This window comes from Triturus cristatus, chromosome 9 (assembly GCF_964204655.1).
Source record: "Triturus cristatus chromosome 9, aTriCri1.1, whole genome shotgun sequence".
Lineage (NCBI taxonomy): Eukaryota > Metazoa > Chordata > Amphibia > Caudata > Salamandridae > Triturus > Triturus cristatus.
The window spans coordinates 268,121,853-268,135,830 of record NC_140592.1 but is presented as its reverse complement, the minus strand read 5'-3'; the positions used below and the strand labels follow the sequence as shown (position 1 = coordinate 268,135,830).

Here is a 13,978-nt window from a genome sequence, read left to right as displayed (position 1 = left end):
CAAGGGAACTCAGGGGAGCTGGTTGGTGAAGTCTGTTGTTCCTGAGACTTCAGCAGGAGGCAAGCTCAATCTTCAAGCCCTTGGAGATCCTTTACAAGTTGATGAAAGTAGCACAAAGTTCCTTTCTCCTTTCTTTGGCAGTCAGGCAACCACTGCAGGCCAATCCCCCAAACAGCACTCAGTTTAGGGATAGTCTCCTCCTTCAGTTTCTCTCTGGTTCCTCTCCTCAGCAAAGGTTCTTCTTGTTTCCCAAAAGTGATCTAAAGTCTTGGTGTCTGGGCCCCAGTATTTATACTCCTATTCTCTTTATTCTTTGAAGGCAGAGAGGCCTTTGCCTAGTCCAAACCATTTCTCGTCAGTCTTGGAGCACTTTGTTTACAGGACTCCTTCTTTCCTTTGACAGTGTGGGCCAGGGACATCAAACGCACCACAGATGATGGAGCCAGCATTGTGGAAGGCAGGCACAGCCCTATACAGGTCCCAGGTGCAACTCCTCTCACCACTCTACATGCAGATCTCTCTATTCAGCCTTCTGCTGACTCACCCTGTCTCCTGGAATCCCCCAGCCCCTGTCACTCAAACTCCAGACAAGGAATACACAACCTAGCAGAGGCAGGCTTGGATAGTAAGGCAAGAAAATACCTACTTTCTAAAAGTGGTATTTTCAAACAAAGAATGTTAAAACCAACTTCACTAAAAGATGTATTTTATCATCCTGAGTTCAGGCATACTAAACTCGAATTTCTACCATGTTCCCTGGGTCAGTGAGGATTTTAAGATGTTATAATCAAACTGCCCATTCTGGCCTATGGGGAACAGGTAGCCATGCAATAGTGAAAAGCGATAATGGCTGTAATTCACTATTAGGACATGCCACACACATCTGGGCATGTCCTAACTTTCACTTACAATGCACCCTGCCCTTGGGCCTACCATAGGTGTGTCTGATATGTAAAAAATGGAAGGTTTAGGGGCTGGCAAGTGTGTGCACTTGGCCGGTCAACATGGCAGTACCAGACTACACATAGGCTCTGCAATGGCAGGCCTGAGACACTTTACAGGCTGCTTCTGCGGGTGGCACAACCAGTGCTGCAAGCCCACCAGCAGCATTTAATTTACAAGCCCTGGGCTCCCATGGTGCACTGTACTAGGGTCTGACCAGTAAATCATATAAGCCAATCATGGAGTCACTGATCCATACATCAATTTACATAGGGAGCACTTGCACTGTAGCACTGATTAGCAGTGGCACAGTGCCCAAAGCATCTAAAACCAGCAAAAACATATGAGGCAACAGCACAAAAATGGAAGGGAGACCCACGCCAATGGTGCCAGGTCTAACAGACGTTAGCAGCATAGCTGTGCTGAGCTCTCGCATTGGTTAAATGCTTCTCTATGCTCCATTAAGCAGTCTGCTGTAGCAGCGCTGCATGATATGGAAGAGTAAGTCTGTGCTGAGTCTGCACGCTGCTTCTTTAATGCTCCAGTATTTGAATAACAAAATTCAAACAACCCCTCCCTATTGTCTTCTGGGTGGCATGGAGGATCACCTGAAATGTATTATAAATATGGCGGCCGCCACTAAAGATAACACCAGGACGAGTTGTGTGGCTGCCAGGAACTCTGGACTCCATACGCCTGGGCTAGCTTTATTTACAATGGGAAATTATTTAATTTTTATTAACGCTTTCTGCACATTTCAATGGCAGATTTTAAGGATATGAAGCTTTGTACTTCTATTTTGGCGCTAGCCTTCACTTTCCCTGTGTGCGTGCATTTACCATTATGTTAATTATTGCTTTGGCTGCAGAAGGCTCACAAACACGTTTATCAGAAATCATGACAAGACATCTCTACCCCCCTCGCACCCCATGGCAAGCATACAGGACGCCTGGCTGTGGGCCCCTAGGAGTCTCCCATCCCTGAGGAAGCCTGATCTGGTTGTAGCCTCATTTCCCTGATCGCTATCACTCCGCATTTAGAGCGTCCTTCTTAACACCATTTGTTGTCAGTTCTTCAGCTCCTCCTGTCTCCACGCATTTCAAATGTACTTTTTGGGGTTGGTTATCTGCTCCTGTCCCCACGCATTCCCTCGTCTGCACACATTCCTGACTTGCACTTTGTTGGTTATGGAATATGCCCTCCATGTCCACACAGGTGCACTTCTCTCTAGGTAAGTATAAGTCAGGTGAATAGGAATATATAACCAGCATTGGTAAAGCCAATCAGTCTGGCTATTTTAAAGGTCTAAGTGCTTCTCCATTGATTGGTGAGTTTGTGTGTTGGTTGTGTGGTTGCATGATTGGGTAAATATGGGACTAAGTTAGTGGATGGGGGATGAGTGGGTGGGTGGATGGATGTTGAATGAGAGTGATATGGCTATGTAACTGCATGCATGAATGTTTGAGTAATGATTGCAAAGATGGATGGGAGACTAGATGAAAGAGTGAGTACATGACTAGACGCACAGAAGTTAGAGCAATCTTGGAGGCTGAACCTTCGTAAAGCAGCAGTGAACTGAGCGGATATTGTCTGTCAGTAGCTCAGTTACTCTACACGAACCATAGACCTCACAGAACACTGAACAGAATTGTTCTAACAAAATGTCCGTCACTGAATGGTGCACAGAAGTCTGCCAACAGAATTGGGAAGATTACTGAAATATAGTGTAACACAGAGCCGTATTTACAAAATATGGCCTTCTGCTACATTCTTCTCCCTGCAATGGAGCGGAAACAGGCTGCCTAGCATGCACTGTGTGGCAGAAGTGTGTGCATGTTCTTATACTTATCCCCTTCCAATATAAAATACTATTCCCAAACATTTTTTAAAACATTGGATGTATGCTGTACAGTTAAGCAAACCTGCAATTTTGGATCTGCTTGGAGACATCCATAAATTTCTTCAACTTTGTGCTTGCCTCAAGGGGGCATTTTCTAAATGCAAAGCCTGGTCTGACAATTTTAGTAGGTAGAGCTTTGTGTCAAAAAACATTAGTACTTCCGCTGCAAAGCACCACAAAGCATAGAAATGCAGTAATCTAGCGGAAAAAAAGTTTTGTGTTGAAAAGTTGACAAATGTTGTTACGCGCTCCAATACCTTCGGGTCTAGCCAGTGCTATATAAAACTCTTAAACAATAAATAAAAAGTAAATCCTCTTTCAAGACTTTGCGCCGCTTTGGGTCACTGCTTGAATTTATAGTAATGAAAAGTCTTGATAAATCTGCCTGTATATCTAAAATTACATTGAGTAAATGTGTATTGACATTTCCAGTAGCACCTTTAAATACCAAAGAACGTACCTGCATCTGTAAGCCAATGATTCATGAACACCCTCTGTCTTATGCCACAAGTTACAGGTTATAAATGTCAAGTTGCACAGAGGCTGACATTTTAACTCATTATTAAAATGTATGTCCTAAATTTTTATAGGGCCACTGTTTGACAGGCTGCATTCTGCAAGTATGGCGTCCTCCAATAAATTCACCAATTTCTTTACGATGGAGAGTATGCCCAAAGGTCTTTGAAAACCTGGCAGCAACCAATCAGCGTAGGCCGCCTTTCAGTACCAGTTCTCTATGAATTTTAATTCAATGCCCATTTGTTACATATAACCTACAGAAGGGTGTTGAATGATCAAAATAAATCACATGGGCTGAACGTCTACATTCAGGTCTTATTTCCTGTCAGTACTCTTGCACCACTGTATTATTGTTTAAAATATCTACATAAATCATTGTTAGAACATTTAATCTTTAGAGGTTATCCGTCATCTCAAATGAATTGTAAATTTAATTATGCCACGGAGCTTTAGAAACTGTCACTGAGCCATTCCACCACTTTTGTAATAGAACAACATAGGCCATTCAGTGTCCCAAGAATCCTTTCTCTTCCTTTCGACATTTTTTCGAAATCGGAGGCAGGACAACTACTTGTGGTTTGACTATAATGCTATTAAAAGCACAATTTGGGACAGCAACGTAATAAACAATAGTGGGTGTTTAATTTACAGAGGTTTTAATTGCAGATTTCCATAGTGACATTTTTGTAATCGAAATCGACATAGCTTTTTTAGTCTGCACCACTAAAATATTATCATTAGAAGATGTGTACCTATTAACAACGAGATTTGTAGTAATTGTGTACAATTATCACAAAGCGAATATTTAAAAAACCCACTAGGTGGAGCTGCGAGCATAGAAAAGACAAACAAAGTTAATTATAAAACACCCGTGCACGCAGGGTTTGATGAAAAAGGAAAGAAACCAGGTTGTGAAAAGAGGCTAGCGAACCAAATAGGAGAAAAACATGAAGTTCTTCCATATTAGTCGCACTCTTTGACTAAAGTGGAACGAATAGACCGGGCTCAAGTAAATGAAGAGGCAAGGAAAACATTTGTAAATGTGATGCGCAGTTTGGAAAGGAAATATACAGACATGATGTACTTAAAGCACCACTATTTACCTAAAAAAAAAAAAAAAAAAGAATTCGTTCAAGGTTAATACTTTAAGCGAAGGGCACTTGTGAATGTTTAAGGAAAAAAATGAACACATACCATTTACCGGGCTTGAACCTCGGTTCTTACACGAGAGGCTCAAACTCTACAATTGCACCACAGCCCATACACATGAGATGTTGAGCGAGACATGTTAATGCAAGACAATCGCTTTTTAGGTCTCGCCCGCACAGTGTATATGCAGCGCTTGCGAGGGGTATTGTTTAAAATAAAGGGCTTGAAGACTGCACATTGCTCACCATCATTCTGTTGTCATCATTGTCACTCTTCTATGCTGCTTCCTAATTGGCCAGCGCGTCGGGTTTCACTTTCTTTTCTTTCTGTGGAGTAAGGACCGAGCACAGATCGAACTTAGTGTCCGCCTGCTGATCGCACAGTGATTCAGGTATTATTCCTGCCACTGCCCCCACTTGGCTCTATTTCCTTTATGTACAATATATGTTGCCTCCTCGTCCACCAGCCTCTCCCAATCTAAACCACATTTATTGCTAGACAAACCAGTACTGGCAAAAGCGTGTACGTACTAAGAAGCTCCTGCATGGGATCAAAGTCATCACATGTTTACATAGATTGTAGGTCGAGATAATTGACAACCAATTGTATTGTATTATAATTGCATAAATATATAGCACTTTCTAGCTCTGACCAGGCTTTGAAGCGCTGGAGGGCATTTCAGTGACAACTCTGGCAGCTTTCCATACCACACACTGCCACTCAACTCCATCTCTCTCTCTCGCTCTCTCTCTCCAATCCACATAATGCCACTACGCGCCACCCAATACCACTCCATGTCACACAGTGCCAGTCCACTCAACTGCTCACAGTGCATGCCAGTCCACTCCACACACTGCCATTCTACAGCACTCCGTGCCACACTACTCCATTCTGGGCCACTCTATGCACTCAATGTGCTCTACTCTACGTTACTTGACTCTGCTCTACAACACTCCATTCTCAACTCCACCCCACTCTACGCCACTCTAACCTCTACACCACTCTACTCCACATCACTCTACGCTACGCCACGCCACCTCCTACCACTCCACTCCCTACCACTCCACTCCCTACCACTCCACTCCCTTCTACACCACTCCACTCAACACCATTCCATTCCACTCTACAGCACTGCACTGTATTTGACTCCTCTAGGCTCTGTGCCATTTTACTCAATGCCTCTTTACTCCAAGAAACTCTATTACACTGTACTCTTCCACTCCATGCTGCTCTACACCACTCCACTCAGCTGTGCTTTAAACTACTCCACACTCTACTGTACATCCCTCTGTGCTACACTTTGCCACTCTTCTCCACTTCACACACTTCTCACTGTTCCACCGTCTGCCACTCTACTCATTGCCACTCTACTCCAATCTACCCTACATCATTCCAACTTACGGCACTCTACTCTGTGCCATTCCATAACCCTCTGCACTACTGCACTCCGTGTACTCTCCGCCACACCACACTGCTCCACTCTACCCCACCCCACTCTGTGCCACCCCAGCCCATTCTGTGCAATCCCCACCCCATTCTGTGCAATCCCCACCCCACCCCACTCTGTGCCACCCCACCCCACTCTATGCCACCCCATCCTGTGCCACCCCACTCTGTGCCTCTTCACTTCCACGACTCTCTACGCCAATCTACTACATGATACTCCACTGTATGCCACTTTATGCCACTCTGCTTCATGCCACTCAGTCCTATTTTATGCCACTTCACACTACACCATTCTACTGTACTCTATTCCATGCCACTATGGGCCACTCCACGACACTTCATGCCACTCTACTCTAGTCTACACCACTGCACTCCACTCTTTGCCACTAGACTCCGACACCACTCTACACCATGCCACTCCATGCTACTCTACCCGACGCCACTTCATGCTACCCTATTCCACGTCACTCTGCTTTGCGCCACTCTACTCCACTTTGTGCCACGTCACTCCATTTCACTCCACATCGCTCAACTCAACAGGCTTTATTCCTCTATACTCTGCCTCTCCAGTACATCCCACTGAACTCTATGCCACTCTACACCACTCTACTGTATGCCACCCCACGCAGATCTGTGCCACTCCACGTTCCTCTACACCACTCCAACCTGAGCCACTCCACACCACCCATTGCACGTTACTCCACACAACGCCATTATACACCACTGAACTTTATGCCACTCTACACCACTTCACTCTGTCACTCCACTCTACTATATGCCACTCCCACACCACTCTATGCCACTGCACTCGGTGCCATTCCAGGCCACTCTACTTCACTCTAAGCCACACCACTCTATTCCTTGCCACTCTACTCCAAGCTATGCCACGCCTGTCTACACTACTGTAGGTTGCGCCACTCTACTCCATGCCACTTTACTCCACTCTGCGCCATTCTGTTCTGCGCCGCTCGGGTCCACGCCACTGTACAACATGGCTAAGAGATATTGGCAATGGCAATGGCTCTCACCTAGGTGGGACCCATTGGCTTTGCCAATCCTTGTTTTATGAGAGTTTGCAGAAAGTTGTTTTTGCGGGAACAGCCTGGTAGCAGCGTAAAGGTAACAGCCAGGCCTGCACAAAAGAAAATAAATGTTATATTCGTGTTTATAAAAGTTAAAAATAATGAGTTAAAATAGGAGAACACATTGTCCCCTGTCCTCTGATGTTGAAAGGGTCTTCTTTTATAACTGATGTGCGCACGAGCAAAATCCTGTCACTCACAGTGATGAGAATCAATTGAAGAAGTGGTCTGACCCACTATCCCATGTACTGTATTGTGGTCTGCAGAAGCAAGATGTGGATGACAGTTTAACGGACCAATAGGTGAAGATCGCTGGCCTAAAGCCCCTCTGTGTTTGTATATATATATATATGTATGTATTTTTAAAGATTTCTTTAAAAAAAAAAAAAGGTATTTGCTAATACTAGACCCGAAAATAGGCATACGTGCAGCAGTGCGTTTTAAGGCAAGGACTAAAACCGAGTCAGATGTGTTCGGCTTCCTTCAAATTTGGTGCATTCTCTCTCGTTTCTTCAATCTTGCAAAGCAGCATATTCCTGCAGCCTTCTTGCTTGGGAGCAGGAGGCCACACCTGGTGCAGGTCCCGAAAGGAGAGACCCTCTTCTATTGTGAGCTGCTCTTTAACCCTGTGTTAAATTCAGGGAAACTCAGCTCGGTGCATCATATGCTGGGCTGAGTTTTCCTGCATTCAGGTGCACTGTGCTAGCTTCTTTCTGGGTCCTCTGCACTGAGCATGCCCCGGTCACACTTGCCCACAAACTAACTTTTAAGTCTCATTCTAACCTCCTCCCCTTCCCCACTAATTAATTCCCGGGTATGGCTCTAAGAGGAACACCCATGTCACACAGTTCTTCCAGTCTGAAGTCACTGTTATCTACCCTCAGATGATAGCTTCTGGTCCGTTAAGGGGAAGCAGTGAGCATGGGGAAGCTTAGCCACAATAAAACTACACATGGGGTCCTTAATGATGGTGTTGAGTGAGTCCATGGCCAGGGAGACAGAAAGCTTTAGAGGACACCTCTGTCTCCTAGTCATAGTCAACAAACACCTCCAACGAAGAGTGCGCCTGAGCCTGCAGACAAAGGGAGAAAGTTGAGATTCAGGAGCAAGGCCGTGGCTAGAACGCCCGAGTTATTATGGTGCATCCACCCAACAGCGCTCCATCTGGTAGCTATCCTGGGGCAAGGAGGATTGAGATGGGAAGTTCCACCTTCAACTACAATCTTGTCCACCTTGTTACAGGCTTGGGTAGGATCAGTAAACTTGCTAATCCATTCCTTGCCTCTGACGTAGTGGGAAAGGTGGGGGCAGAGGTGTGTGGAGGCACCATGGTCGTACCTCCTGCTATAGACGGGACGGGGCAGCCCTACACCCAACACAATGCTGACATTTTCGGCCGTGGTCCTTGCAGAGCTCTCTGCACTTTGATGGAAATGTTTGCTGCACCAGTCTCAACCCCAGATGGGCAGAAAGTCTCTCTGCTCTGGGCCGGGGAAAGGCTGAGGGGGAGTGGCAGGCTGAAAGGACAAATTGTCCATGTTCAGTAGACAGGGTAGTGAGGTGTTGCTCTCTATATTGAAGAGGGATGGGCTGTTAAAATAAATACGTGGTAAGGCTGAGACCGTATGCTCATATGAAGGAACCACCAAAACCCTTCCCTAATAGAATGTGTGAGTTTCCATGTAACAAAATACAGGCTTTAAGACAGTTAGGGGCCCTACAGGGTCTATTGGCTTTAACTTTACGTTACACGTTAAATAATCCAAGCTTACCACCTTAGTTGTAACTTTTTATAAAAACAAGATCAGGCAGATAGCGTCTGATTTATCTTTTTCCACAAGGATCCTCGCAAATCTTCTACCCTCATGGTCTGTCAGAAAGGGTAACCAAAACCCTTGCCTGCTATGGTAATCTATGAGAATCATTGTAACAGAATGCCTATCAAAAGGCTTCACACAGGATAACCACTCTACTGCTTAATGACCATTGGCTTTACCTTATTCTTTTCACAATAAATAAGTTAGACATACTGCTTTTGTTACAAATGTGTATAATATGGAGATATGACGTATGGCATCTGATATAACATTCCACAGTGACTTAATCAGTCCTATTGCCTTTATTATTGACTTTTATCCTTCAGCAACTCAGGTCTAGTGATTTGAGCATAAGTGTTTCCAAAAGAAAACTAAAATTCAAAGTTATAAAATTGCAGATATGTCCAAAACGTGAATGACAGTTCAGCAGGCCAATTGGTAAAAACCCTGGTAAACAATAGCGCCTCTAAGCATGTATGCTATGTATGATTTAAAAAAAAAAAAAAGAATATAAAACAGTAGTCTGCTGGACAGCTAATCCTGTCACAAAAGCGAGACCACAAAGGGGGCATTTTCTGTGCATTAAAATATGGGTGATCAGAGGTAAATGGAACTGGAAGTAAATGGAGTTGGAGAGTAGTAAGCCTGCGAAAATAGGACTCCAAATTGGCCCTGTCTGGGGCGCTACCATAAATATCAAATACACCATCAATGTAATGTATCCTGATTTCGGGGACTGCCCGTTTGTCTAATTGAGTAGTGCCCTTTGAGCTCCTAACTATTAAAACTGCATTGTAAATCACCATCATTTATACCAGGAGTAAACCAAACAAGGCTTACACAGTGGATCTGTTGATCCATATCCACCCTGTATTGCATTCTCAGGCAGCCACCACAGAGTTCAGTATTTTCATTGCTTTAAAACCCTAAAGGCCAGCATCTACCATTAACGCCGCAAGATCTGTAAATAGCCCACTATACCAGATTATTCTTCTGGCTGATATCCATCCTTCATCGGCCCTATTGAGGAATGAATTTCTGATAATGACCTGCCGTTTTGATGGCATTCACTTGAAATGTTAGATTTCTTATTAATATACGTCTTTATGCTTTGTTTCACAGCTCTGAACAAAGGTCGGTGGTTACAGCATCACAGTCGAGGTTGATGTATTCGGTTTCTATCTTGGATCTGGATTTTAAGCCATATGACAACATCCCGTACCAATACAAGCGTGACAACAAGATTGTGAACCATTACCTGAAAAGCATACAGGCCAAAGAAGACCCTCTGTCAAATTACTTACTGGAAAATGAAGAGTGCACATTAGTTCTTCAAAAAGTATGACGGAATTGGTGCAGTTGAAATGCTCTTAACAATGAGGGGTATTATGCTACATGGTTTACAAAATTATATTGGCATCGGCTCAAGAGGTTTGGACAGCAGTCTCCTTTGCTTCAGCTTGAAGGAATTGATGTAGTGAAGCACCTTTCTATGGACACGAGGATTGGAGACTCCTCAGACCATCTTCAGACACTGCCCAGGAAACTTGTAAATATGTATAGAGAACTATTATAACACAAGTGTGCCATGAATTGCAACACCAGGGTTTACTGAATGCTCACAAGGGGAAGTTGCGATTCGTTTTTTTAAAGCTGATTCTGTATGCACGGTTATTAATGCCATGGATTGCATTTAGTCTCTTTTTCCACCTGGGTTGATTTTCTCAGCCTTCTGATCTTTAGGTACCAGGTAGGTCGCACTGGCCTATTTATTCCAGTTATTACCTCGGAAAATAGAAGTTGTGAACAGAAGCGTCTATTTCTGGATATAACTTATGTAGCCTACTGGAATGTTAGCCTCATTTCATGGTTTACCCTCTCTGGTGGTTAAAACATCAAAAATAATCTGTATAAAAATCCATTCTCTCTCTCGCCCTTTATTCTTAAATTACATTTGACCGCATATCAGGGTTTTAAGTGCTCTTGATTGTTTTATTTATACAGCACTTGCCTCGAAAGCTAATGCGTCTTGGGTTATATTCGATACCTGCCAGCCACATAACAGTTGTAAAACTGACGCCATAATCTTTTTTTAATACGTTGAAATCATCACGTCATCTACAATGTAACACATTTTACCGAGTGGGAGGGTTTCCATATTTGTGTTACTTCACGCATGTGGCAGGAAAATAAAGATTAATTATTCTCGTTTAGGAATAAAGTGTTAGTTTTCATTTTCTTCTTTGTAAATATATGTGATTTGACCACCATTGGATCAGTTGAGCCTTCGAATTTATTTATTGAATAGGTAGACTTGAAACTGTATTTCTTTCTAAGTAGCATAAGTAGCATTAGAGCTAGCAAGGCCATTCCACACTGTTTGACATTTTATTTATTTACAAAAATCTATCTAAAGTGCAATCTAATAATGTTGCTGACGATTTAACCGTGCAGCAGCCCAAATTACAACTTGAATTGTGTTTTCTATTGCTAATGAAAATTAATCTCTAAAGCTATTTTGAACTTTTTTCTAAAAAATGATTACCTAGAGTTTTGATTCTAGTTCATCTTGCGAATTGAGATGTGTTTTAATCTTCCCTTAGAATTTTTTTTTTTTTTTTTTTTTAGACAAGTAAAGAACTTCTCATTTTTAGGAGGTAAGTATTCAGTCTGACAAAGACTTCTAGCCGTAGATTTCTTACCATAAAATTATCCTCAGGTGTCAAACTGGATCTGGATGATTTTTTTTTAGCAGTACCCCTGCACGATCTACTTTCTTGTTGTCCACGCTGGAAGTGACCTTTGCGGTGCCTATATAGGCCCCACCTAGGCACTCTGACATCAGTTCTTTTCTTTTCAAACCAGTCAGTGGAGATCCAGGAAGAGCTACCCCTTAGTCACTTTTTGAATTAGCTTTTTATTCAACGTTTTGTTGAAGGTATTTTTAAGGTTTTACCTCCTGGTGTGGCAGAAATGCTATCAAAGCCGTGCTTCATTTGAGCTGGTGGTTTCCGGTGCTAAGCACCTGCACATAATCAACACCAGTGCTTTTCATGAGCACCAGTTAAGGACACATTTATTGAGGGTAAGCAGGAGAAAATTAAGTGATTTGTCCAGATTCACAGGATGTTGAACTGACGCGGACACTCGAAGCTGGTTCCCCGGCTCTGGAGTCGACAGCTCTGGCCATTATGCCACATCCTTTCCCCAGGTTCATGGTTAGTAGTTGGATCTGTTTTAGACGGCGCTAACAGGAGAAATGAGTTGGGGGTAAGTTGCCTCCTGACTAGAGCGCCAGCCTTTTTACAAATTAACCACTGCGTCGAAGTTCAGGCCCTGCGGCATGTGTCACTGACCGATATTGGTGACGAACCCAAACCTTGTTTGCCTATGGTGCTTTGAACGAGAACATGACCCGAGGCCTATCCCGAATGCCACGCAATGCACTCTAAGGCTTTGAGGGAGCAATCCCTCAAGCTCCTGGTGGCTTGACGAGCGACGCTTGAGAGGAAGGTCCTGGATGTGGTCACGGAGTCCTAGGTCGTCGTCCCGCTCCAAGTTGTAGAGCTATTTGGGTAAGTCTTGGTGCCACAAAAAGAAGTCGTCAAAGTGTACTTCGACTTCACCTCATTCGTCAGCTAGCGAGACAAGGGAGCATCTCTCGAGGCCTGGCTCCGCGACTGAGCCAGCGACTGGGGGAGACTCTGCACCACCCCACATTTCCAGGAGCTGGATCACCCCCTCTCAAATTCAGGAGTTTTATGAGGCCATGCAATTCGTATTTGTGTGACCCATTCCCTCTGGCATGCCTTTGGGCCCCGTGGGTTCGGGAGGGACCCCTACTGGATTCACGCTGGCGGCTCTGTTGCTATTCCGGGATCCACAGATGGATCTGGATTGGTGCTGGTCGTGCCATGTGGACCTTCCTCAGCATTGATCCCAAGGCTAACACTTCCTTCGGCACCACCCCATTCTCATTCCTGACACAGAGCTGAAGGGGCGTTGTCCGACGCTGGCTCCAGCACCAACTGGAGCCATGCCTTCCAGGTCAAGACCAATGGACTAGGAATTTGGGATGAATGGGAGGGGTCACTGGACTCTGCAGAATACCAGCCTTATGACTCTTTGGACTGGTGTGAGGATCTGGGTGAAGCCAGCGACTGGACACTTCTCCAGATACTGGCATTCTTTCTTTCTCTACCGTGGCTACAGAGGAGAGAGCTTCATTCACAATGGTGGTGCGGAGGGTTGCTGAGGTCCTGGACCTTAGCTTGCCCTCAGTGGCAGTCAAGACTAATGTCTTGATGCTGCGGCTTGTAGTGTCCCCTTCCGATCCGCTTCCCCATTTAATGAAATGCATACTGATGTCCTGCTTCGAACCGGTTGCAAGCCCAGCACATTGGCTCCTGTGAACAGGACAATTGCCTACTGCCACCACCCTGCTCCAGGGGACCAAAAATTCCTCACAGAACATCCTACCACGGAGAGCTTTGTGGTCCAATCCTGCACTTAACATGTAAATCCTGGTGCATTTTCAAGCACCCTCCCGGATCTGGAATCCAAGAGGCTGGACAATTTAGGCAAGAAAATGATTTCTACCAACAGCCTGGCTTTGCGTTCAGTGAACACTACATGCCTTTTTGGCCACTATTCCCGCGCTCTGTGGAATACAGTTGAGCAGGTGCTGGCTATGGGCCTAAGGAAGGAGGCCCAGGCAGTGTTCTCGCAGACTATTGCAGATGGGAGCAATGCAGCTGAGTTAATCCTTAGATGTGGACTAGACACCACCGACTCACTAGACAGAGTGGTTTAGTCAACATTGGCCCTGCAACACACGCCTGGTTGAGGACTGCTGGCCTTTCTGGGGATATCCAGTCCTCACTCATGGACATACCCTTGTATGACTCCCAACTTTTCCAAGTCGAGGCTTTTTCGACACTGATGTGCTTTAAAGACAGCTACTGCCAGGTCCTTGGGCTTTTCTGTGGCCCTTCATCACCCTCAAATCTACCTTTTTCTCCTTTCATGGCCACGGAAGGGACATGCAATTGCTTCCTTTCCCACCCAGCGACCGCCAGCCTCTGTATGGCTTTGGACGTGGTTCCTACTGGCCCCATAGGTCG

General features: G+C 44.7%; 1 protein-coding gene across 1 annotated transcript in view; it reads left to right on the top strand.

Annotated features, from left to right (window-relative positions):
* Positions 1-11,093, top strand: part of IPPK (inositol-pentakisphosphate 2-kinase) — a 324,563-nt gene extending 313,470 nt beyond the window's left edge. Inside the window, exon 13 of the mRNA XM_085624891.1 lies at positions 9,978-11,093. Coding sequence (XP_085481017.1) covers positions 9,978-10,200 — 223 coding nt within the window. The 3' untranslated portion in view covers positions 10,201-11,093. The remainder of the gene's footprint in view (positions 1-9,977) is intronic.
* The last annotated feature ends 2,885 nt before the right edge of the window (positions 11,094-13,978 follow it).